This window comes from Buteo buteo, chromosome 12 (genome assembly GCF_964188355.1).
Source record: "Buteo buteo chromosome 12, bButBut1.hap1.1, whole genome shotgun sequence".
NCBI classification, from domain to species: Eukaryota; Metazoa; Chordata; class Aves; order Accipitriformes; family Accipitridae; genus Buteo; species Buteo buteo.
Genome location: NC_134182.1, coordinates 5,927,979 through 5,950,199, shown reverse-complemented (window position 1 = coordinate 5,950,199; position 22,221 = coordinate 5,927,979). Strand labels below are relative to the sequence as shown.

Sequence of the window (22,221 nt, the reverse complement as noted above, 5' to 3'; positions counted from 1 at the left end):
GGAACAGGTATGCGATCAAAACACAGACAGGTTGTTTTCAGGTAGCACAGAGAATAAGGAGTATTGAGATTTGCAGTTGTTGGCAGCTAAGCAAAGAAAGCAAGACAGCTATTAATCAGAAACAGGCACTCCATAAAATCATAGAATAATTCAGTTTGGAAGAGACCACAGGAGGTCTCTGATCCAGCCTCCTGCTCAAAGAAGGGTCAGCTATGAAATCAGCCCAGGTTTCTCTTGTTGCAGAAACCACTGAGCCCTCTGGGGTTCCTGCCTCTCAAGCTTGGCCCAGGGTTTTATAAGAGCTGGCATAATTTACAAACCCTGATTGCAGCGCACATAATTTGTACTTCTCCCCCAGCTGCTTGTGTTTGTGTAACAAGCTTTGAAGTTGCTTGAGTTGCTGTCCTTGCAGCACTTGTGGTACCCGTATCTTTCCTATCTTGCAGACACTATGGGCCTAATTGTCCAGTCACTCACAGCGAGTGCATTTAAACGAGAGGAGGGGTAGGTGCACATCAAAGCGTGCTTGCTAAAGCCTCCCATCCTCGCTGCCTGCCATCTTTTCCAGGCTTGATCATTATGTCAGTAGCAAATCTGTGTTTCGAATCTGTGTATCACTGTGCAGTTGCCCTGATGGAGGACTGCTGAGGTGACTGGAGACCTTCATCCATGTGATGAACGAGCAAGAGTCTGTGCTACTGCTTGCAATCTATCCAGAATTCTACTCAGAGAACACTGTGGAAAAAATCGAGGGGAAAAAAAAAGAAGTGACCCTGACTCCTCATTTCAAACTGGAACTGAACTCCTGAACTTTTCTGTTTCCTAAGGCTTGAGAAAACTCGGTCAGAGACAAAAATCCCATGGAGTCCCCACTCCATGATGTTGCCTGAAAGTGGAGAAAAATATTCACTGGAACATTTTAGTGCTGAAAAACCCCCCAGTGTTTCGTGTTCTCCTGCTTCTGCTGGAGCTGGCATCTTGCATGGATGTGGGGACACCTGGTAAGAAGTCAGTAAGGTGCCTCTTTCCGATAGCTGCACCTATTGCTTCTAGAGAGCTCATGCAAGAAGCATGACAGGTCTCTCCAGGGACTTACTGGCTGCGAACTGGGCTGGAAATGCACGGTCCTGGGAAATGGCTGGTGCGTGCCCAAGTCCTCATACTGGGAATGGCTGTGGCCACCCCGACATGCGACAGTGTCTGTGACGTTTGCTGCCCCGTGTTTGTTGTCTGGTGGCCTGTGGGGCAGCTTGCCAGGAGGTGGAGGGCTTGAGGAGCAGGCCAGCTAGATCTGGTGGCTTCTGAGACAGGGGCTGGTGGCTTCAGGAGTCAAAAGTTGATGAATGCGATGATCTTTTGCGAATGTCTTTCTATGTAATGTCCTCTTTTGAAGCTTTTTTTTTTTTTTTTTTTTTAATGGGGTGGGGGGAAGGAAGAGTTGATGATGAGAAGGGTCTGCATGATGTGGGATTATGGTGGGCTTGAGCACTGAGAGAAGTTGCATCTCCCCTGAGATGGCTGCCCGTGTCTGAGCTGGGGACTATCCTTGGCCAACACTGGCCAGATCATCATCCCAATATCCACTTGTCCTGAATAGCCTGTTCTTCCCTCCTCAGATGTGACAGTGCTTCTGCCACAGTCCATGTTGGCTCTCCCAGTGCTTCTCCTGGGCCTCACCGACATCCGAACTGCCCTGCATGACTTGTGCAGACCTCCCTGGAGAGGAGAGAGGCTTCCAAGTGCCGAGACCCCAACCCCAGACTTTGCTGTGATGTCCGAGGCAGCCCGTGATGCCACTCTGCCCTCCAAGCCCTGCCTAATCACTCCCAGGAGCTGGAGGTGGTGGGTCAGGTCAGTCAACGTCGCCTCTTTGGCAGAGACAGAGGGTTATCATTACCACCAGGCTAACCGCATCACAGCAAAAGGACTGCCACCCTTTTGGTTTCGGAGGTCTTCCTCACCCTGGCAGCGCAGTGGCTCTGCTCAGGTTTTCGGACCACAGCTCAACTGATCCCAGGTTGCAAATCGTGCCCCGGAATCCCGGGCTCTGGCGCTGGATGTTCGTTGTCACCAAGGGGCAGGATATGAAGTGCTGTGAGATGCCGTGGTTTTGTATGTCGAGGGGCTGCCCCTAGAGAAAAGGCAGGCTGAGGGGCTTTAATTAAAAATGGTACTGGGAAGGGTTGCTGGGGCGGGGGTAGGGGGAGGCTGGTGTTTCTTCAGGAGCAGCGTCGGTTGTGTCTCGATCATGGATGCTGGAGGGAAATGGCAAATGTGACAGTGCTTATTTTGCAGCAGTAGATTTGCAGTGCTATTCCTCCCCCCTCCTTTTCTTTTTCTTGAGTGAGAAGGATGAGGGCAACTCTTGGGAAGGAGTTGAGGAGTGAGCTAGACTGCATGAGGAGCTGATGGAAATGTATAGGCGGGTGTTTTGAATGCAGGAGGATGTGTCAGTTAAGTGGCTGTGTTACTCATTTTTTTCTGGAGGGCAAAGCTAGTTATATCTGAAAGAGCTGTGCTGGGAGTGTGAGTTATGGCACTTGTCTGCACAGTGAGCAGAAATGATTCCTGAGCTGTGTTCTTGGCTAAAAGGTGTCTTCGGGGCAAAAAGGATCGGCAGTGCGGGTACTGGGGGAGCTTGTAGGACCTCGGTGTCTCAGAGCCTGGGTCCTGGTGGTGGGGGTGACTCTGGACTGTTCCAGCAAACACCATGGTATAATATTAAATTTCCTGCTGCTGTGTTTTGTTTCTGCAAGTTGTCCCTTGTTTCAGCCCCACAGTGCCTCCCTGGGTAGGAAGAGCATCCGCATGGGATAGGCATCCTCCTGAAAAGTGTCTGAGGAGCTCACTCAGGAGCAGGCACAGCCTCCATCCCAGCTGTCCCTTCCCTGGAAAACACCTTTATTTTGGTTGGACTAATGTTTTTCTTGCCAAAAATTGCTGTTTCAGAGAGAAATAAAGCTGAAAACAGTCTCCCCCCCCCCCCCAGCTCCATGTAATAGATTTCCTTCACCTAAGTTATTTTGGTTTTGTTTCCCCATGAGACAGTTTTGATTTCACTCTGGAAATTCCCCACCCACCCGTCCATTGCATTTTGCCAAGACAAATGCATGCACAAAATAGTTCTGGGTCGATCTGAAATGACCCTTTCCCTCGTCCTTTTCCAATTCCTCCATTTACCCTGCTTGCATCTCAGCCCTGTTCTTAGCAGCCTGATGGAGAGATGTGGTGCGCTGTACCCCCCGATGAGCACTGCCGTGCAGGCACTGGGGGGACCTTCTTCTCCCCAGTCCCCGTGGGAATTTGCTTCAGCAGTCGGTTCCCCCCATGAGAACGGGTTTGTCATTGGGATGGAAAAGTTAGGAGAGCCCTTGGGTTTTCCCTCTCGTTGTGTAGATTGGGGCATTGGAGCGATGAGGGAAGAGGGTGCCTGGGGACGAGGGGCTTGGACTGGTGCTCCGGTGCCGGAGCTGTGAAGCTCTTAGCGGAGTTACAGTGCCTTGGTTTAAAGCATCCCCTGTACCTGAGGACAAAGAATAGGACAAGGAGAACATGTACAGCCTTTGGAGCAGGGTTTTGCCTCTGTTAATATTCTACGGCAGGTTAGTTTGTGTGGAGAAGGAACCACTGGTTAGATGGATGTACTGTTAGCCCAGAGTTGAGATGCTGTCTATCCATCAATACCACGTGTCTCTCTCCAGCCTCCAGTTTCTCACTCAGTCCCTTGGGAAACGGCAGAGCTAGTACTGCCAGGGCTAATTATTCCTCAAGACAGAAGACATGTGATAAAATATTAACCTTTTTCAAAAACAGAGCCCCAGTTAATTAGCTCTACTTTTGCGACACATTCACCCGGAGATAAAAGCTCATTCCCCAGATATCTGTCTGTGGCAGCATGATCTTTCTGCGTGTCCCTGTCATGATGGGGGACGGGGAGGGGGAGAGCTGGGAATTTAATAAAAGACAGTGACCTGCCAGTCACTGGGCCCTGAGGACGAACCGCTCCATTTCAAGGTGAGCGATGTCCAGACACAGGCACTGCTGCTTTCGTTTGAGAGGCTGAAGCTGGAAACAGAGATGGAGTGGGTGGTGGGATCTGCTCTGATGCCCACACCTGGGTTATGTCCGTGTTGTCAGTGCCACATCTCTGGAGCCTGAATTTGGGGATTATGCGGGTGGACAGGACTCAGTAGAGCTGAGCGAATAACCGTGTTTGGTTCTTTGGTTATTTGAGAAAAAGAAAAGCCAGGAGACAGCAATTTCAGGATAAACCAAAAGCAAAGCTCTCTGTGAATCTCAAAATAAAAATACAGGAAAACTTAAAGCCAAAAAGATCTGTTTTTCTCATCCTGAAAAGGAAAAAATTTCATTTAGATCTCAAATGTTTTTGACACTTCTAGTCATCTAAAAATGACAGGCTGTATTTAAAAGCAAGTGATTTTGAGTATCAGATGAAAAGTACACATTGGGCTCCTCTGGAACAAATGATGTGCTGGAGTGGAAGTGATGCCGCGACGTGTGTCGGCGGCTGCAGCAACCACTGGTGTGAGGATGAGGTATCGCCATGGCTGTCGCTGTACTGGGGAGAGGGCTTCTTCCTGCTGGAGGGAGGGATGGGGGGTCTCTGATAGACCACCATCAACCGCAGCCCCAGCCGTGGCCCTCAGGGCGGGTGTGCCAACACCAGTCAATCCATGGAGGCACGGGCTCTCTTCTTTAAACTCCATGTGCCTCCTTCTCTGCAATGGACAGCGAGGATCCTGGGGTTTTTATGGGGAAGAGAAAGCCTCGCTTGTCTCGGTGTCCTTCACAGGGAGCGATGCAGCGCCCACCTGAACCCTACCAGGGCCCGCTGATGACTTTGTGATGGACATCACTTCATCACCAAGTGCTTCAACATTCCTAGGGTGCCATTGATCACTCTCTGCTAGAGCCATCCTCTGCCTTTGACTGCTATAAAGTATTGACCACTTGTCTTCTAGTTATTACATGCCATCGATTACTTTGATAACTTGTTCCAAGTAATTCGGACAGAATGAAGTTGTTTGTTTAACTTTCCTGCTTGTCGCAGTATTTCTATTGACCCAGTATGTTTGCGTAGGCTGAAATCGAAGTCGAGTATTAGTAAGCCATGGAACTAATTCTCTGAGGCTCACTACTATTGATAATTAAGGCCATGAGACAGTTTCTTCCATCAAACTCTTGTTTGTTTTTTCAGCTACCCAGCACCTTAAAGTCCTACTCCATCAACTGTAGCAAAAGGACAATCACAGGCGATGTTTCAGGGCCATTTGGGGGGATTTTTGCTGTAAGCACTGCAGATGTCTGCATGCTTAAAGTGTTTTTGACCTATCACAGTGTGGAGTTGGGTTTGCGCTTCTCCATTTTTGACTAAGGAGGAGTTGTGGGGATGAGGACTTTCTCTGCTTTGATTTGCCACGTGGTGCCAGGAAGCTCTGGTCAGAAAGCATCCTCCCTAATGAATCTTTACATCCGTGGTTCTGACCCTCTGAAATGTAATTTCAGGTTGTCCTGGCTTCTAAAGATCTTTAATAAAGGATTGGTGGCTTTCCAGGAAGGTGCAAGGTGCCAGATTTTGCTTTTACTTTCACCAGATGAAAACCTTTGATGTCAGCTCTGGTATTCCAGTAAAACTGGCATCAGAAATTTGGCCACAATTTAAAATTCTACTGAAAACAAAGAAGTTTCTTTTTTGTTGTTTAGGTTGGGTTTTTTTTTTCACTTTTGTTAGCTCCTTTTTTCTTTTTGCCTGAGTTCTGAAGAAGGAAGGGTGGGGGGAGTCAAGAAGCAAGACAGACCCTGAGTCTGTGTGGAGGGCCCTAGAAGTCTGAATTATTCATGAACTGCTTTGAAAATCAAGACACACAATCTGGTTTAACTTGTTTTTAAATGCAGCCATGCTATTCTCTCCTTCCTTTTTAGTAGGTTCTCTTTTTTTTTTTCCCCTCCCCTTTTCCAAAGACAAAAATCCAGTGAATTTTTAATAAATTATAAATGCATCATCTCATCAGTTTTGAGGTTCGCAGGCAGCAGCACGTCATGTGCACGGAAGGTTATTTTTGCCTTCTTGCATTTCCCCCTTTCTTCAAATTTAGCCGTTTGATTAATTTTTTAGATATCTATCTTGCAGGGAAAAGAAAGAAAGAAAGAGACTGAAAGAGGCAGTGAGTTAGAGAAAACACTAGTTGTGCACTACCCAAAGATAGCACTGTTTCAATTTCCAGAAGCTGCGTAGAAAAATGTCCTTCTTGGTCAACCCAAGAAGGCTGACCTCAGGTCAACCCGCAGTTGAGTTGACCCGGGGTTCCCGTTTGCAGGTCCCTGCCCTGGTGGGCAGCGTGGGCGGTCGTCCCCAGCCAAGGCTTGGAGCTGCTTGCCATCAGGCAAGGAAGGACTAGCTGTAACCGTCACATTCATGGTAGCACATCGACTTCAGAGCACGGAGGCTGCAAAGACTTCTTTCATCAGTGGCAGCATCTTCTGCCCTCCGGAGCGTTCTTCTCTTTTGCCCGTTTTTCTAGTATTTTTTGCGGTGGCGTGTGCTGGGGAGGGGAGAGGTGGGGACTTGGACAGGTTCCTCTGGGAGTCTAGTCTGCAGCCAGAACTGATTCAGTGCCCTGGCAGTGTTTTCCCGATGGTGTTCCTTACAGTTTTATCCAATTATGTCTAGTTAAAGCCTGCTAAATAATTCCTTGTCAGCTGTGATGCTAACCACCATTGAATATTTGTTGCAGATGTGCCTCCTCACCCTCACCCAAGCATTTGCACACCCCCAAGTTGTCTACTCAACCCGGGATTCCTCTCTTGGGATCGCCCCTGCTTGTCCCAGCCTCAGCAGCTACTGAGCCTGTTGCATGCCACCCTGGGGAGTTTTCAGTCCCTTTTTGGGAATGCAAACCTGAGGTGCATGCCAGCCCAGCACAGAGAAATCCTACCGACCTTTCTCAAGGGTGTTTTTTCACTTTGGCAAGCCTAACTTGAGCTGGCGTTCCCTGCAATCACGTGGCATCCCCAGCTGACATCTGACTCCTCGCCCCCTCTTTCCTTTTGGCACAGTTGCTCTCCAGAGTCCTCTGCCTTCCAGCTGGTTTTTCAGCCTCTCTTCGCTCTAGGCCTTTTGGTATTTCGGTAGCACCAACCTGCCCACTGTCATGGCCAGCTTGAGGTGGACCTGCAGGACCAGGATGGGTGCGAGAGGGTCTGTAGGCAGTGCACGCAGAGCGTGGTGCTGCTGGAGATGTGCAGCAAGGTGGACCGTGGTCAGCCCTCCATTTGGGAGCCTCATCCCGACTGAGGGGGTGCAGAGCATACCCATGGAAGGAGGAGGAGATGCTGGCGTATCTTGGGAAGACAAAGTAGGATTTTGAAGGTCTCCCAAAGCTGAGTGACAAAATATTTTGAGGTAACGTGCAGGAAGGATGGCTTGGGGAGAGCCAAGAAGGACTGAGGGTGGTGATGGGAGGTGAATGTCATGAAAAAGGGCACGGACCCCTCTATGTGCTTTGGTCGTGCATATACTGAATTGTCCTATCCCACTTACACTGTCGTATGAGACCGATGCACTGACTGTAATGTGAATGGCGCTTCTTGGATTTTCCATCTCTGGAGGGCACAAAGTAATGATTTTTTGAAAGGTACTCTGCAGTCAGACACAAGTCACTGGGCTTAATGCATGGATAACTGAGAAATGTACAGATAACTGGGAAAAATGCCAGAGACCGTATTACTCAGAGGTCAGGTGAGACGGTGCATGGTCCTGTCCAGCAGTAAGCTCTATGAACTCATTAGTTTCCATACGAGTTGGCACATACATTGCTATATAGCTCTAAATTGCAACATGTCCAGGGTCCCTATTTTTAGAGTATTTTCATGGAACTCGACTGTAATTTTGCTTCAGCTTGAAGATAGGGTTTAGGCACAATGGTTTCCCACTGGCGGGGGTCTGTGCCACCCTGAGAGGTTGTCCTGAGAGGTATGACCAAGGTGCCCGCATGTCGTGCCATCCCTGCAGGCGTGCGGAGCCCGCGCATGTTCGCTGCTGGCCAGAGCAAGGCAGTTGGGGCTCTAATCTCTTCCTTCCCACCGGTGGCTGTTTGCTTGCCTATGATGGGCAGCTTCCTCGCTCCCTAGGGCAGTAATTTTTGTTTTCCTCTGAAGGAGTAATTTTTCACACCTGGTTGGTTGTCAAGACTTGCTCCGGTTTCTTCTGGGGTCCTGGAGGGAGGAATTGCAGTGACTACACCAAGGACACCCGGACGCAATAGTTAGGTGAAGCAGCTCAAACCAGAGAGGGCTGAGCTGGAGGAGAAAGAAAAATGGTAAAAGAAATCTCTCCTTGTTTTTCTTTCCTGGATTGCCACCCATTTCCAGAAGCGGGCTAGCTCCTGTCCCTTTGGTAAGGTATAGACATGTTTTCAGCATCTCTGGTCTTTCTCCTCCACTTTCCCTGCTGCTCTGTCTCTCCAGCTGGGTGTGGGGTGACAGCAAGGTCCCCGGGAGGTCGTTGTTGACCGACTGGTGTGTAGCCTGAGCAAATCTGTAGAGGCTTCTCCCAGGCATGGATGACTTGGTCCAGCCCAAGGCCAGGCTGGAGCAGAGGCTTGCTGCAGTCCTGACTGGCTGAGTCCCTTCAGAGGTGTGCACCAGGCTGGCAAGATCTCTTCTTCCAGCATGGGTGTGAGCTGAGAGCTTTGATGTTAGTACTAACTCTCCCTTGAAGTTGCTGTGGAGATGTGTGTAATTTAGTTCCCTTTTTCTGCGAGCTAAAAGGACTTTTTATGGTTTTCCACTTTCTCCACCAAGTTCTTCTCCGTTTCTGGTGGAGCGTCCAAGTCTATAACATGCAGCTCATGGTAGTTGCGCTGTTGTGACATGACTCTTGCACGTGTCCGCTCAAGACAGCCACCAAGCTTGGAGAGCTAGTCAGACTCAAGGAAAGTCACCTGAAACCCAAAGTGCTCCTAGGTTTGTCCGTCAGTGGTGGTGTGAACCCATCCATACTGTTTCTGATGGCAGGTCCCTGTCCTCTGGGTCAATGCGAGAGGGAGAGCCCTGCGAGTGCACAGTGTGGAGACAAACCCAAATACTTGTGGTTTAGATGTGTGGTGACGAGACTGCTCTCCCACGGGTTTCCAAGGAGAAGGGAGGAGCCAGGAGGGAGTTGAAAGGTGGCGTAGCTCTGAATGATGCAGCTGGCTGTTCAAAATAAATATGCAGAGAGCGCTTTGGAAGTGGTGAGCTGTGTTAAGGGAGAGTTTGGACTTCATGGAAAACGTTAAAAATTCAAAGCAGAGCTGTTGGCAAGTGATGGCCATCAAAGCAGAAAAAAGGAATGAACAGAAGGCTGGCAGGGGAAGCTGGGGGAGCAGGATGAGGATAATCATCTCTTGGGGGAAGTTAACGAGGCGCGGGAGAGGGTGAGCCTGAGAGGTGGGTTTCAGAGACGTGGCGCAGCTCTGTGGGTGCATGATGGCAGATGTCAGGGAGCAAACACACTCTGGATGAGCCCGGGGGTGGACCAGGAGGGACTGAGGAACAGGGTTCATCTCTGTTCGCACCATTTTTTTCTCACCAGGAGCACAACGGTCGAAGCAACCCAAGAAAAAAAGTCTTTAGAGTGAGAGACTTTGGGGGCCTGTTGAGGAACACTGGAGTGTCCAAAGTTTGGGACTTTGCGGGAGGGCTTTGTGATTCCTGCGAGGAGTGCAGGGCTCCGGCTGTCTGCTCCCTGTCCCCGCAAACGGGTGTGCTGTAATTTATTCCTGAGCTGTTAACGGCATATTGGGAAAACGGAGAAGAGATGTGCTGCTCCTTCCACCCTGAAGGATGTACGGCGAGCAGCCAGTCCAGGCTGGGATTTTCCAAGGGTGATTCTTAAGGTGTCTGCAGCCAGAATGCCCCTTTCATAACTTTCTGATTCTGAAATTATTTCAAATTTGAACGGGAAAGAACGTTAAAACAGAAAAGTGAAACTTCCCATCAAATGAAAGTTTGACTTCTGGGTTTGCAGGAGGAACTAATAATTGTTTCTCCAGCTGGATGCTCTCTCTGGGGTGTTTAGGGCAGGCCAGCCTAGCTTCTGTTTTCTTTTGGCCCCCCAGAAGCTGTGAGCTGGTGGGCAGCCCACGTTGCAGGCAGTTCAGCCTGGCAGCATTCCTGCTAGCACTTGCTGGGCTAAGATTGCTCCCCAGTCCTGCAGCAAGGTTTCAAAACATGAAACTTTAAATTACTTTAGCCAGTGAATTTCAACACACTGCAAATATAAGCAATGCAGTTATTACTTTTTTTTTAACTTTTCTTTTTTGGAACGATCTAAAAGAAAAGCAACCCTCAAACTTTCATTGGTTTCCTGAAAATGTTGTGGGTGTTGTTGTTGGTTTTTTTTTCATGTTGGCAATTGGGTGACCTATGAAATACCATAAGCAGCACAAAACGTTTATCCAGTGACAGCCTGAGGTAGCACAGGCAGCTCTTAGCGGGTTTATTTTCATTATTACAGCAATTTTAGGGCTGCATGCTGCAATTTTCACTTGCAGTGAGGTATTAAATTGAAATTACCCCAGATGTAATTGTCACACAAAATAATTCTGGACGTGCTGGATTTAATGCTTTTCCAAGCTGTGGTTTTTATTACCCAAGCAAGTGCCAAAAAAACACTTGTAGTCAACAACTTAAACTGAAATCTGCCTTCTGGGGAGCCAGGATGTTTAGCTGCAGTTACACTGGGGGAGGAAGGGAAAAAAAAAAAAAGGGACCAACTGAAGGAAACTTTGGGAGGGCTCCTGAAAGGGTCCAGGTGTAAAAACCTGGGCAAGGGCAGAGTCAGGGCCACACAGGGACCCTGGAGGAGCCCTGGCAGATGCAGCAGCTCAGCCTAACCCTTTGCAGGCTGATTTTGGGGAGACGAGTCCCACCTGCGGGGCAGTGCTGGTCACAGAGGCGAAGCGAGGCTGGGGGTGCTGCGGGGTCCCTGCCTGCTCCGTAGCAGCAGCGCAGTCATCAGTCCCGTCTTTGGGACGCGAGGAGCCTCATTAGACAGAACTCGGGTTGAGTCGCAGAGCCAGTGACCAAGCTCTGGAGGTGCTCGTATATGACATTTCAGTGTTTCCCATACGCACATTGTCTAGTTAGGCTGATCTGGTGCATAGACATCTGGAGTTTTAAAAAGCAAGTTGTTGTCATGCACGAGGAGCCTTCATCACCTCGCTGACAGGCTCAGCCAGCGTGCGTATCCCCAGCACTCCCACTGGTGGGTGATACAGCGTGCATCCATTGCAGCTTTATTTATTATCTCCTTAACTATCGTAATAACATAAGTATTGATGACTTTGTCTTTTTCACCCTCTTTCATTTTTTTTTCCCCAGAAATAGCTTCTCTTGTTTACTCCGCAGAACCCCTTCTGATGCCGTGCTGGAAGTGGGTGGAAGGACACGCATCTGGGAACAGTTAGGAGATAATGGTGTATAAATAGCACAGGGAGAGCAATTGTCATAGTCTGTCCCTGCAGCTCTGCAAAGCAAGCGAGAGCTGAGCCTGAGCGTGGCAAAAAAGGCACTGAGCAGCAGCAGCAGCTTCTTTCTCATCGTATCAGGTTGGGAAAGCTCAGTTGGAGTTGGTTACTAGATGATGCAAGGGGCCACAGTGACCCAGGCGAGCAGCTCAGGGCATGACCCGGTGCTGTTTAGTAATTCAGCAACCCACTGTTTTTAGCATCCCTGAGACGTAACTTTGATGAATGAGGGTGTTGTCGCATGGGGCGATGTTACTGAATTTTCTCCTGCATGCGGAGTAGCTGTGCAACTTTGGCGTCCTTTGAAGACGGACCTAGAATTAGAATTGGTTCAGTGATGAATTTCTGGGGTTGGTGACTATGCGGAAAGAACCAGGTAGTAATGGGAAATCTGCTTTGGCCAAGTTGAGGCAGGATTTGAGAAAGGTTTTGAGTGAAACAATGAGAGAAAGCAGCAACCGATTTAGCGTGAGCTTCCACATATTTTGTCCCACTCGAGATGTCCTTTTTTCCTTACCTCTGGAATTATTTCACCTGTTGCGCACTCATTTTTCCCTTTCATTGAGTTCACTTTGTAAATAATCAGAAATGCAATTTCAAAATGAAAAGATGAAAAAACTCATTAAAAAGAGTATCTCAAGCATTTTGGTATTTCTGAGGTGCAACATGCTGTGCTGATAGCATAAACCAGCAATATCTGGCTACTCTTACTTACTTTCCCCTCTCCATCTCCAACTTAATTTTTCCATCTGTTTTGACTTTGCCTTGCAGATACTGTGGTCCAGAGCTTTGGGGGAGCAAACTGATGGTTTGTTGAAAGAGTGGTTGCTCAGTCCTCTTTGCTGCTTCATTTGAGGATGGTAGTGGTAACACCTGGGCAGTGACACGAGCAGTTGAGTGGCACGTGGATGGGAAGGGACACGATGGCTGTGATGGAGAATTCCTCAGGCTGGGCATGGGGTGCCCTTCTGCCACTGGTGTGTCATCTCATGGCCATCACAGGGACTGACAGGGACCTGGAAAGGGCAGCAGGGATGTAAGAGGTATATCTGGATTTCCTGAGCTAGGAATATGTTGGCGTCGGTCTATAAAAGCCACAGTTTTCATCAGCTAAAGGTCAAAGTAATTACAGAGTCTAGGATATTTCCTCCTGGGAAGGAGGCAGCGGGGGCTGTGGTTGCAGTTGTGGGTTTTCACCTTCTGCAGGGTGGCTTGGAAAGTGTTAAATCCCAATCTTCCCTGTAGTCAGGTTATGCCATTAAGGCAGAATGAATGAGGAAACAATTTAGAAACAGGACTTGGCTTACCTTGCAGCCGGCTGGTGGAAATTGCTGCCTTGTGAGGTGGGAGTGAGGCCGCTCAGAGCTGGAGCTGCAGCAATGCTCTCACCTCTGCCGGGGTGGGAGCCAGAGTCCTTGGGCCCCTGCCTCACGTTAAGAAAGAAAAAAGCCTCACCACAACAACCCAGTACTTCTGGGATGACACCAAAAGCCCCGTGAAGCTCACAAAGCCACCGAGGCAGCATAAGACTTGCAGCTGGCCTTCTGCAAGCACCTCACCTGCGCCTTACCTTTGGCGTGAAGGACTCATTTCTGACCCCATCATGCTGATGTCAGCGAGGAGCATCTTTGCTGAAGCTGGCATTGCCCTAACTGGCATCAAAAGGGAGGGCCTTTATCTTCCCAGTACCTGTTGGTGGGGGAGGCCGGTAGCACCAGGAGGGTGTGCTGGTTGGGAAGCAATGGTCAGAGAAAAGGGCTGCAAGCTGGGTGCCTCCTTTCTCATCCCTTCCTGTTAATGGCGGTTAAGCTCTTTGTGCTGCTTTAATCCTCACTGACTTACTTGGCAGTTTCTGAACTCCTTCAGAAAGCATTCACGCAGCAAAGCTCTTCTTTTTTTTTTTTTAATAGCAGCTGGAGGACCGTCTACTGACGGACTCTGCTGCCTGTGTTAATGAATTGAGCTCCCACTTTGAATTCCAGTGCCTGAACGGCCTCTTTCTCCCTCTCCAGGTGTACGACTTTGCACTATCGCCAGGACCTCCCACCAACCAGCGTCATCATCACCTTCCACAACGAGGCCAGGTCGACCCTGCTAAGAACAATTCGGAGGTAAGAGCTCCTGGTTTGCTGGAAATGCTCTTATTTATACACACTCTTAAAAAAAGGATGAGTGGGCTAGAGATTTTCATGGATAAAGGCAGAATCTGTTGGCACTCACTGCAGCAATGGGACTGGACCTACCAGCTACAGTCTCAAATGATTACCAGGAGAAATTAGCATGAAAGCTGGTCTCGGAGAAGTAGGTTTTACAGTGGGATGCTCAGGAACATAAGTAGCTGTGTTCCCTTTGCAGGGTCTATCACGGGGCACTCTTGGGGGAGCGGCAGAAGATTAGGCAGAATCTGGGATAAGAGGCTTTATATCCAGCTGGGTATCAGTGCTCAGCTGTATTTTGTCCCAGTCCTCTAGGGACAGCTATGGTTCTGCAGATGTCTGCTCCGGTACTGCTGTTTGAGCTCCTCCAGTGACCCGTCGAGTGCCAGAAAGGTTTGCTAATTGAGAAGCCCTAATGGTGCACATGCAGACTAGATTTTCAAGGATGGTTTCTGTACTCCTCTGGATACACGGTGGAGCGCTCTGGGCATGTGGCCATTCCTTCATTTGCTGTAGGGGATAGACTAAAGGCTTCATTTTCATTGCAGGTTTTTGAAATCGGCGTTTAACCCCAATGTGTGCCTTGAACCTGCAAGTTCTCTTGTAGGAAGATTTAGTGACCGTTGAGGGGTCTGTCTCCAGGTCTCAGCTGGTGGGTTCCTCTGTAGCGAGCTTGGGTGTGCTCAGCTCTGTGCCAGGAATAAGTGTTTTGCAGGTGTGTCTCATGCCCACATAGGGAAGGTTCGTGCCCTGCTGCAAGCCTTCTCAGTTAAACCCCGGCATGCCCAGGGACCCCTTGCCATCATCGGTACTGGTCAGACTGGGGTTGCTGGTTGCGGGGAGACTTCCGTTGTGCCCTGTTCACTGTCATGTCCTCACTGGGGTCTTATCTGAAAACAGCAGCCTGAGGTGAACATATCCAGTGCCACAAGTGAGTTTGATAGTCCTAAAACTGAATTACTGCTTTGCTTTATGGTTTCATGCCTGTTGTGCTTTAACCCCAGACGGCAACTAAGCACAATGCAGCCGCTCACTCACTCCCTCTGACCCAGTGGGATGGGGGAGAGAATGGGGGGAAAAAAAAGTAAAACTCGTGGGTTGAGATAAAGACAGTTTAATAGGACAGGAAGGAAGAAAATAATAATAATGATGACGATGAAAATAAAATGACAATAATAATAATAAAAGAATTGGAATATACAAAACAAGTGATGCACGATACAGTTGCTCACCACTCGCTGACCAATGCCCAGTTAGTTCCTGAGCAGCGATCTGCCCCACTGCCCGGTTTATATACTGGGCATGACATCATATGGTATGGAATACCCCTTTGGCCAGTTTGGGTCAGCTGTCCTGGCTGTGTCCTGTGCCAGCTTCTTGTGCCCCTCCAGCCTTCTTGCTGGCTGGGCATGAGAAGCTGAAAAATCCTTGACTTAGTCTAAACACTACTTAGCAACAACTGAAACCATCAGTGTGTTATCAACATTCTTCTCCTACTAAATCCAAAATATGCCACTATACGAACTACTAGGAAGAAAATTATCTCTATCCCAGCCAAAACCAGGACAACGCCCGATCCCATCTCCTTTGCTTCACACTTAATAATCTGTCACTGCTTTCTCTCTCTAGGTTATGTGGATTTTGCATGTGCATAGCACTGACACTTGATGCTGTGTACCGCTTCCTCGATCCTGGACCTTCTCTTATATCTTTACAGTGCCTTGCATAGGTTTACCATCCCCCAGAACCCATTGTAACAGAGATGGCAAGGGAAAGCCAAGTGCAGTCCTCTAGCCCCTGAGATATAGGATGCTTATAACATGTAAAGTGCAGGGATGGACTTTAATCTCATTTCTCCCCATAACTCAGCACTTGACTGTCCTGGCAGGTATGATCATGAGTGGTGTTGTCACATGAGAGATGTTAGACCCATGATACGGCTCTTATGCCTGGGTCCCCCATATCTGATTTCATTAGAGAACTGTTCATTGCAATGATGGCAAGGTTAGAAATACAGGTAGTTTGAATTTTTCCTCCTTCTTCTAGGATATTGTCCTCTGAAGTTTCTGATTTACCATTATAAAAAGACTTTCTTCCTTGTTCCTCTTCTTTTCTTTGCTTGACTTGATTAGTTGGCTTTACTGCCTTTCTTACCTGGTTGCGTGTGATTTCCACCACAGCTTTGTCCCCGTCCACTGCTCCTCCCCGCTCATGTGCCCCAGCAATTCCAGTGCTCGTGTTTTGTCTGTGGGGAGGTTTTCCCCAGCTCTGGGGCCCCTTCTGAGCCCTCTTTCCCGTAGGCTGATCTCCAAATGGTGCCAGAGCCCTGTGGAGCATCCCACTGAGCTGCACCGCAGAGGCAAGCCTGGGCAGCGAGGAACCGAGATGACAGCCTTGGGTCCCCATCTCCCCTGCTTCTCCCTGGGCTGAGATCCTGAGCTCACTCTCCATTTTCTGGTCCCCACAGTTTGGAGGTGGCCTCCTGGCATCAGGGTTCACTGTTTTCCTCCTGGATGCAGTACTTAGAGGCTTGCTTTGATCCAGCTGGCCCTAAGTCACACTGGTGACGTGGCTCCTGCTCTGCTCCTCTCCAGCCATGATTGTGCACATATTGCCTGCCACCTCCCTGCCTGTTTTTGGACCCAGCTGAGAGCTCATCTGCCTCTTCAGCCTCTGTAGGTTAATTTGCTGTGCCTTCTGACTGCTCTGGGTTTTTTTCCCCTTGCTTGGCAAATGCTTAGTTTAATTAGATCTTCCAGATAACTCCATCCCACGGTGGCTGTAACAACATGGATCATTTTCCATGGCAATTCAAAACAAACTCTGTTCTCCTGACACTGCTTTGTGCCTTTTGTAGCAGTCTGTGGCCAAGTGTCTCCAAGCGCTTTGAGCATGGCGGTGAGTAAAACGGGCACCTCTTCTACACTGTTCTCCCCAGTACATCTCCATGGTGCGCTCTTGGTATAACCCAGGTGACAGACGGACAGACTGAGGAACAGAGAGGTGATTTGTCTGGGGCTGGTGGAAGATTTTTGGGTTGCAAACCTGATTTTCTGAGTTCCAGCAAGTTGGGTTTTCCAGCCTCATTGCAGAATGAATGTTCTCACTTAACCACCGTGGCAGGAGCAAGAAACAGGGCAAAGGGACATTGCTTGGCTTGTCCAAAGCCATGGGTGGTGGGGCATTGTCCCCCCAAAGGGAGCACTTCTTACAGGACCCCATGGAAACACGGAGGAGTGGCAGAGGGAAATGCTGGTGAAGGCACCCTCTAGCAGGGGAGGAAATCAGCTCTTGCAGAAGGGACCGCGTACATGACAAGCAGGAGGGATTTTGCTATTCCTGCGCTTTTCCGAGATGCTTGAGAGCTTTAATGCTCACCGAGTGCTGAGGCTGAATTGTACTGCAGGCTCAGTGCGTTGCATGTGGCTCTTGGTGAGGCTGCGGGTGCTCTGACCCATGAAGCAGAGGTGCCAACACGTGGCCTCCGCAGCACCCTTTACGCAAGTCATGTTGCGAACATTTGGGACGGTTCGTTTATGAACAGTTTGCGTCGTCAGAGCTATTGAGAAAAGCTAGTGGACTGTGTTGAATAATGAATTAATTTAAAAATTTCATGATCTTTTCTCTGACTGTTTGCCAGCTGGAAGAAAAGGAGCGGGGGGAAAAAAGCTAAATTAATCGAATGCCCAAATCTCTGCAAATGATATAGTCAGCATTTATAAATGCTTTATGTAACTATGCTTGTGAATATGTACAAGTGTCCAGGTAGCAGGGATGGGTGCCATGAGAAAGGGAAATAGAAAAGGGGAGAAGAGGCCAGAAAGGAGCAAGTGGTGAACAGCAAAGTAGCTCTTGAGAATTTTTTTTTTTTTTTTTTACTGTGCAGACAGTGAAGAAACTACCATTGGGTTGTTGTTTCAGCCACCCGCTTCTCGAATTACCTTAGGCAACTTTCTCATCCCCCTGCGGTTTGGTTTCACGTTATTTCAAGCTCCAAGGCTCAGTGCATTAAAGATGGTGAGAGTCTCCAACAGTACAGGGATGGGACTATGTGAGTAAACCCAAGGAGGGAAGGCAGGAGCAAGGGAGAGAATAAGCAATACAGAGGCATTTAAAAAAAACCCAAACAATTTCTTTCCTCTCTTTCCATCCTGTGCTAGCCTGGATTTAGGAAGGGAATCCAGCTCATTACCCAGCTAGCTCTAGCTGCCCAGCTCCTCCGGCAGGAGAGCTTAAGGATGTCCCCAAGGCCATAGCAGTCACTGGAGGAGAAGGAGCAGCGTGGCCAGGAAAGATGCACTTCTCATCCCCTGGGGCTGGGCTGGGTGCTGGGATTCTTGACAGCGATGGGTGATAGTGCCTCCCCATCCTGTAACCCTCTGTGGTTAGGGGGATCTACTCCATGGCTTGCTTATGAGAATATCGTCCCTTTTCCTTTGCTGTCCCTCCTCCGCAGGCATCGGCATGCTCACATGCTGAGATGTGGCCACCGCTGGGGGACCAGTTGTGCTTTCAGGGCTTGATGCAGCGTGGCATCCCTTGCCAAGGTCCACGGGGGAGCAAGGCTTGGTTCGTGCCCCATCCCTGGGAGCATCCCTGGAAGCGACAGAGAGAGAAACACTGCCTGCCCTGGAGGCAGAGCTGGGGAAGGCAGAACTGCAGACAGCCCGGGGTGATGCTCTGCTTTGCTCCTGGACCATCAGAGACCACCATGCTGTGACTTTCTCCAGCAGTGCAATTTTAGGAGCTTGATGGCTGGTCAGCGCTGGCGCAGGCTGGGCAGGAGAGAAGTGTAGGAGGCCGTCGTGCCGGCGACCTGCCAGGCAGAGGGTGAGACAGTCCTGTTTACTCTGCTGAGTGGTCTTCATTCATTTATTCTTCAAACTTGCAGCTGGGGAGCTCAGAACAGGAATAAGGAGACTTAATTATTTACCTCTCGCTGACAAACCAAAAAACAACCTTTGGCGAAAGTCCTGATGCGAGTGCTGTGAATACCACATCAAATATTTAGATCATTAATTAGTGGGGAGAATATCATGCCTTTCATTTTCCCATGCTTGTAAGTAAGAGAAGTGAGGTTCTGGACAGCCAGCACCTTGCACCTTCCCCTCACGCCACTACCTTGTCTGCATCCAGACGCATCTGAGACAGGGAAATGACAAAGACGCGCACCTCCTTCCGTAGGTAGTGGTGACACTGTATGGAGCCTGTGCCATAACTGAAACGAGTCTGATTAAAGAAGCAAAACCAAGCCAGGTGTTGCACAGAAACTGTATAATTAGCACTTTGTGCCAACTATTTTCTAATTTTTTTTTTCTTCTTTTTGCTTAAACCCTGGACTTTTTTTTTTCTTCTTAATTTGCTAATCATCTCTCACGGTGACTAAGTACACAGCCCTTCATGCGCTTTTACCTTTTGATGTTAACACAAGAGAACTCTTGAATTTCAAAGAGCTTGGTGGGTATTTGAAAGAATAAAATGGGAAAGCTGCAGTGTAATCAAAGCTCATTATGGTTATTCTTGGTGTGATGTCTCTCTTCCTACATAATTAGCTATTTTGGGTTGTTGAAGCAGTTCATTTTGGTGGGTACTTTGTCTCCACGCTTTCGGTCTGATTTTGATAATTGTGACCCTTGGCTCTTTCAACACTTTATTATACCCCCAAAGGTGTATTTTTTTCCCCTAACAAGTCTCAATGTCTTGCCATGGAAAGAATTAACAGGTTCATGAGTTCCCGAGGATCAATGTCTACAGTCACCTCTCTAAAGCAACTGGTACTCTGGGTGATGACCAAAACCATACTGATCTTCTGTCAGAAGGTCTGAACTCCTCCGTGGAAACATTTTCCATGTCTTACGTGTCAGGGTGACTTTTGCACTGGTATTTATTTGGAGATGAAATTGTTGGATCCAGTGCTTACCTCTGGGTAGGTGGAAAAGGATCCCAGCAAATTGTTGAGGAGGACAGAAGAGGGACCTTACGGTGAAAATTTAAGGTGAAATTCTCCATGGCTACATCTGCATAATGTCTGCTAAATCCATTGAAACAAAGAAACTTTGAGTATTAACTTTTCAAGATAATTCAGCAGCAGATCTGGTCTTAATGGGTTGAGTAAGCGTAAGCACTTTCTGGACTAGAGGCATGAGTTTTCATTTCAGTGGTAATGGGTCTTTTGGCCATTTAAGGGAGAAAGTGTTGTCATCTCTGGCTCAACAGAACTTGAAAGCTGTTTTGATTTGTTAAAATATGTCCATCACTGCAGTATATCTACTTACGTTTGATTTCAGGGAAAAAAAATCTATAAATACCAGAGGTACTTCAAAGCACTATAATATTAATTGTCTTCTGATTTTACCCATATAAAAGGTAAAAAAAAAACCATGCACACACATAAAGAAAAGAAAGTATTAAAAAAAAATCAAAGCTGAGCAAAGGCACAAGTAATAGGAAAGCTGGCTTTGAATTTTTAAAAGTGCTTTTATGTCTATCTGAAAAAACCAAACCTGTAATGTCGAAAACGTGCAGGATTCAGTGCCTTTGTTTCCTGTGCTCCCCAAGGAGCGCCGCAGGAGGGATGTTTATAATCTCCCGTGTCTCCAGTGGCATGGGCGCATTACCGTGCGATTAATAGAGCACAGGTAGGAAATACGTTGGAAACGTGAATTTGGCTTTGCTGAAAAGCCGGCGTACTTGCCCTCGGCTGTGTTGGGAAGTGGGCTGCGGTCACGGCGTTGCAGCTTTGGCTGTGGATCTCTTTGTGCCTGCATCAAGTGGCCCTTAGCTTCGTGGCAATTTGGGGGCTTGCAGGTGCACAGACTTGCAAGGGCAGTAATGAGCTCAAAGCCCGCTGAAATCAGTGGACATCAGGGTCCTTAGAGCCACAGTAGACGCAGCCTTTGGACCACCCTCACCAGGGCTTTGTTCACTTGGAGTTTGGGAAAGTGTGGCACGGTGAGGGAGTCCCACAAGGGAATTGATGGGAGAGGGCTGCGATGGTGCGGGCTGAGGCTGCTCGCAGTGCCGGGGGATGCTGCGTCACTCACGGGGGTGTCTGTCATTAACCCCGTGGAAGGATGACGGTTCATGGAGCCAGAGCGGTCCTTGGAGACATTCTTCCCTTGTCAGTCAGCATGCTGACTTTTTCCCCCTTGCTCTGGTCAACCCTCTGCATCCCACAGATGGCCGTCGTTGGCGTTCAGGGGACATCATCCCTGATTTACGGGGTGGCAAGCTGAGGCACAGAGTTGGCAGCAAATGGCTTGACCTGGGAATGGCAGGAGCCTGCAGCTGAGCAGAGACTGGGCTGCACATCTCCCCAGCCCAGCGCCTTGAAAACGGTCCATGCTGGTTTTTCTTCCATAAGAGGAATTCCCCTAAGGCACTGAGTACCGCTATGAGCCCAGGTCTGAGTCTACCACCCAGGGCAGTGGTTTTGGTTGAGTTATTCTTGCTGGTACCAGCAAAAGTAGAATTAGCCCCATTGCGACCACCTTCCTGTAGAGTTAAGCCCTGCATTGCACTTCCAGCGGCCGAATCTATAGGGGAGACTGGGCAGAGGCAGGCTTTGAATATTCAAGTTGCCCGCTGCCTCCCCATCTCCCGCTCTTGGAGGGTTATTTATTTATTTTGCTGGCTTTTTTACAAGTCTGCTTCTTTCCTGCAGGTTTCACCAGCTTAGGTTTCCAGGCAATCAGCGCTTGTTATATATTCCACTGAGCATGATATTGCTCTCCTGTCTCTCTGTACTGGTGCTCAGCTGCGGTAATTTGCTGAACTCAGCTCTCGCATATGGGGATTTTTTAAAAATAACAAACCTATTAATAATAATAATTAAAAAACACTTGACAGGTGGGAACAGCACATCTAAATTGTTCTGTGTGCCCCAGCGGGAGGAGGGGCATTCAGCTACTTTTTCTAATATTTTGTGCAAGCTGTGGGTGTTGGTGAGGCGGTGCTGTCTAAACCTGCTTGGTGCAAGCCTTAGTGATGCCGGGGTGGCCACAGCAGCTCCTGGCTCTTAGGACTCCCACCATGACTGTTGCTTAGGGGACAGAGGCTTTTTCTTCCTCCCCACCCCGGGAGGCTTTCTCTTCCTGCCCACCCCTTATCACGCAAGGCATCTGAAGCAGGGGGAGAATCATGGCTTTTGCCAAGATCCTGAAACTGGAGGAGGCAGGGATTGTGTTTCCAGGGAATGTAGTTCTTGGAAGTGATTTTTGAGGAGCTCCACAAGGGAGGTGCTGGCCTCACCCACTCTGGTCTGAGATAAACCCCCCTGTTTTTTTCAGGATTTCTGCTGGGGAAAAAAACCCCAACCAAACAAACCGTGGAGGGAGGATCCATTTCAAGCATCTGCCTTAAGATGTCCTGTTGTCCTTCCAAAAAAATCCAGCTCAATTCTTTCTCTCTGGAGGGTTGTAATTCCAGCACCTGGTGGGGTGGGGGTACACCAGCGCAGGCAGCAGGCACCTGGCAATAGGCATGGATACTCCAAGCTGTCCTGCGTGGGGTGGGCTTGTGGTTTCTCAACAAGA

General features: G+C 48.8%; 1 protein-coding gene across 1 annotated transcript in view; it reads left to right on the top strand.

Annotated features, from left to right (window-relative positions):
* The window catches only part of GALNT14 (polypeptide N-acetylgalactosaminyltransferase 14), a 100,964-nt gene that overhangs the window by 45,325 nt on the left and 33,418 nt on the right, over positions 1–22,221 (top strand). The window contains exon 3 of the mRNA XM_075042492.1: positions 13,544–13,642. Coding sequence (XP_074898593.1) covers positions 13,544–13,642 — 99 coding nt within the window. The remainder of the gene's footprint in view (positions 1–13,543; positions 13,643–22,221) is intronic.